At 29.1% G+C, this 3,206-nt stretch overlaps 1 protein-coding gene across 1 annotated transcript; it reads left to right on the forward strand.

The window, feature by feature from the left end:
• Nucleotides 1–626: 626 nt before the first annotated feature.
• LOC105461407 (cysteine string protein-like) lies at nt 627–2,402 on the forward strand. Its single transcript, XM_011707901.1, has 3 exons — nt 627–852; nt 2,007–2,145; nt 2,253–2,402. Exons 1-3 carry the CDS (start codon nt 833–835, stop codon nt 2,385–2,387), a joined length of 294 nt encoding a protein of 97 aa, XP_011706203.1. The 5' UTR covers nt 627–832; the 3' UTR covers nt 2,388–2,402.
• Nucleotides 2,403–3,206: the final 804 nt, after the last annotated feature.

Below are 3,206 nucleotides of genomic sequence, written 5' to 3' on the forward strand. Positions count from 1 at the left end.
GACTTGTGGGAGGTGATAGAGGGGGTCGTCCTCTGTCGATAAAAACTCCCAATTCAATTTCAAATCTCTGCTAACCCCAACCAAATCTTGACTATAAAAAATCAAAATAAAAAAAAATTCTAAAAATTCCCGGACCTACCCCTTTTTATCAAAACACATTTGCACTATACTGATGCACTTTACTGACGCAGCTTAGTCATGGACGTAAAAATAATTAAGAACGAAACGTGGACCCTAAAATCGGACCCCAGGCATTAATGGCACGAACTGTACATATATATGTAGTTCCTTTTTTGAATACGTTGACGTGGGGCGCTAGTGTACGGAGGAGATCGTCGGTCCCATCCAAAAAGCCGGCGTGGCCTCTCTCCCGCTTCTCTCTGTTTCGGCAGTCATTTCCTTTGACTATTGATTATATAGTCAATGGTCATTTCTAATTTCGAAGAGTCCTTATGATTGGTGATCCATCAGAACTCGTAACACCGGTCGTGCTTTTCTGATTATCTAGCACTCTAGGTTTTCTATTAAATCTATGAGTCCTCTAGGGAATTTGCAAGTTGAAACAAACAAATCTTGTATAATTTCCTAGCGCCACCATTTTGGCGCATTAGCGCATTTGCGTTGACTAGCGGAACTAAAATATTGAATCGAGTCTTCTTTCATATGGTGCTGATGGTGCTCTGGAACACTTCTGCTGAAAGAATGCGCGCATTTTCGTACGACACATTGAAGAAAATGTTCGCATAGTATCATTCAGAAAACTCGATTGAGGATAAACTTTATCATTTGTGTAAATCGTGTGAGAAATTTATCGATCAGTATTTTGTTCGCCATGGACAGGAGAAAAATGTCGTAAGTAGAAAATATATCGCGACATTGAAGACGCCCAACGTTATAACTATGCGCTGTCATCTGCCGTTTTGCACACCTTTTCGGTGCTCATCTGCTACAATTTCCCTGTTAAACTATTCCATTAGTTGTTCGTTGATACACTTGTTTCTTTGGAAAATGGATTAACCAATAATCGTAACGACATCTAAATAATTCTTAGAATTTTTTTCTTTATCTATTCTTGCCGGTTGTTATCCACCTATCTTCAGTAAAATGTATTAGATTTTAGATATAAAAAGATAACGTATGTTACTTACACGTAGATATTTATGCGAATTTTCAAGAACACTTTACAAAAATATCCGTATATAAAGTTTTGTATAAATTTCTGACTGATCATTTGTTAGGTTATTTCAAATTTTTCAGTATTTTTGATCCATAGTTTTATAATTATATCATGATTTTTTTCCTTTTTATCTTTAATTAAATTTATCTATTATTTATATTCAAAGTATTTATTGTACTTAAATATCAAAATACAAAACAATTTTAAACAGTAGCTTGATATTCTTTAAAACTATTTGAATCTAATAAGAAAAATGTAGCGGTATACTGCCAATTTTCCAGCTAGACTTAAATAGAACATGGAATAAAAGCTTTAAATGCATTGGTATCAACTACATCTTTGTTTTTATTGGAAATTAAGCAGAACATGTTTATGTGTTTTTGCTTTTTTGTTTAAACAAACTTATTATTTAAATAATTACAAAATAACATTCATATGGTTTTTGCAATTTGTCATATACTGCTGTTATATATGTGCCAGCATGTTGTCGATAGAACTTATAATAGATACTTTGCAAAATCTGTTTTCAATAGATGTACTTAACTGAGAAGTTGTCAATTCGAAATCCTTCTTTTTGAGATATTAACTCGTGATTAAATAATATAAACTTGATTTTTATTAAACTGATGAATGATTAGGAATGCGGTCTACTTGACGCTACAAATGCTCGAAATATTTGATTGATCTAAAGAAGAAAGAATTTCTATTAATTGACTAAACAAAAAAATACTCTTAAGCATTTGTAGTATCAAGCAGACTGTAGCCTAGATCGATTTTGTTTATCATGTTATATAAAAGATTTCTTAATTTATGGCTATTTATTCTTCAGTACAGCAGGGGACTCCCTCTATCAGATTTTGGAAGTTCCAAAAACTGCTACTTCGGAAGAAATTAAAAAGACATATAGAAAACTGGCCCTGAAATATCATCCTGATAAAAATCCTAACAATCCAGAAGCAGCTGAAAAGGTTATTTTATTTTTATTTGAAAAATTGTGTACATATATGTGTATGTTATCATTAAAATCCATTATCTGTTATAACCCGATTTTCCCTCATCTCCATTTGTGTTTAAGATTTTTCACACAAAGCGAAGTCCACCCCACACCTCCTGCTTACAGGGCACAACAAGATCTCTAGTTGTACTGGTCCACATGGATTTTCAACTTTCCACGCGAAGCAATATCCATCCCATATCCATCCCTAACTAATGAAATCGAGTTTTAACGAATTATGGATTTTTATAATAAAATTATATATATATATGTATGTATACATATATATAATAATTATTATTTATAATATAATATAATATAATTTATATATTATTTATAATATAATATAATATAATATAATTTATGTATTATTTATAATTATTTATATATATATAAATTTATAAGAACATTTTTTTCTCAAAAAAGTATATACAATTCAAGTTACCATATTTCAAGTATTAAAAACTATTGAAAGTAATAATTTTAAATTTATATATATATATATATAAAATTTATAAATTTAAGTATATTGTTTTTTTATATTTTTTTTTATTAAAAATTTTGAAATTTATTTCTTATGTTTTCTGCATAGATATAATATCTTGTAATTAAATCTTTACAGTTTAAAGAAATAAATAGGGCACATGCTATACTAACAGATCTAACAAAACGTAATATATATGATAACTATGGATCTCTTGGTCTATACGTCGCAGAGCAGTTTGGAGAAGAAAATGTTAATGCTTACTTTGTTGTCACTTCTGGATGGTGCAAGGTAAGAGCAGGATTAGATCAATACTTTAATTTCTAATACAATTATTTTATTATTATATATTGGTGATATAAGAATAAAATTATATTTTATGTTTATTAATATTTACAATATATATATATATATATATATATATATATATATATACACTTCTCAACAAAATTAAAAAATCCTGTTTTATCTTTCATAAATAGGCAAATTTTAAGATAGATTTACTTTGCCAAAAATGATCGCAACAAAATTTTTCAAAAAACATTTTACAA

The sequence above is a fragment of the Wasmannia auropunctata genome, unplaced genomic scaffold (genome assembly GCF_000956235.1).
Source record: "Wasmannia auropunctata unplaced genomic scaffold, wasmannia.A_1.0 LD289240.1, whole genome shotgun sequence".
NCBI classification, from domain to species: domain Eukaryota; kingdom Metazoa; phylum Arthropoda; class Insecta; order Hymenoptera; family Formicidae; genus Wasmannia; species Wasmannia auropunctata.

Coding starts and splice junctions, on each gene's coding strand:
- LOC105461407 (XM_011707901.1), top strand. CDS start 833: ATGGACAGGAGAAAAATGTC. Junction 853..2,006: donor ATGGACAGGAGAAAAATGTC/GTAAGTAGAAAA, acceptor TTTATTCTTCAG/TACAGCAGGGGACTCCCTCT. Junction 2,146..2,252: donor ATCCAGAAGCAGCTGAAAAG/GTTATTTTATTT, acceptor TTTGTGTTTAAG/ATTTTTCACACAAAGCGAAG.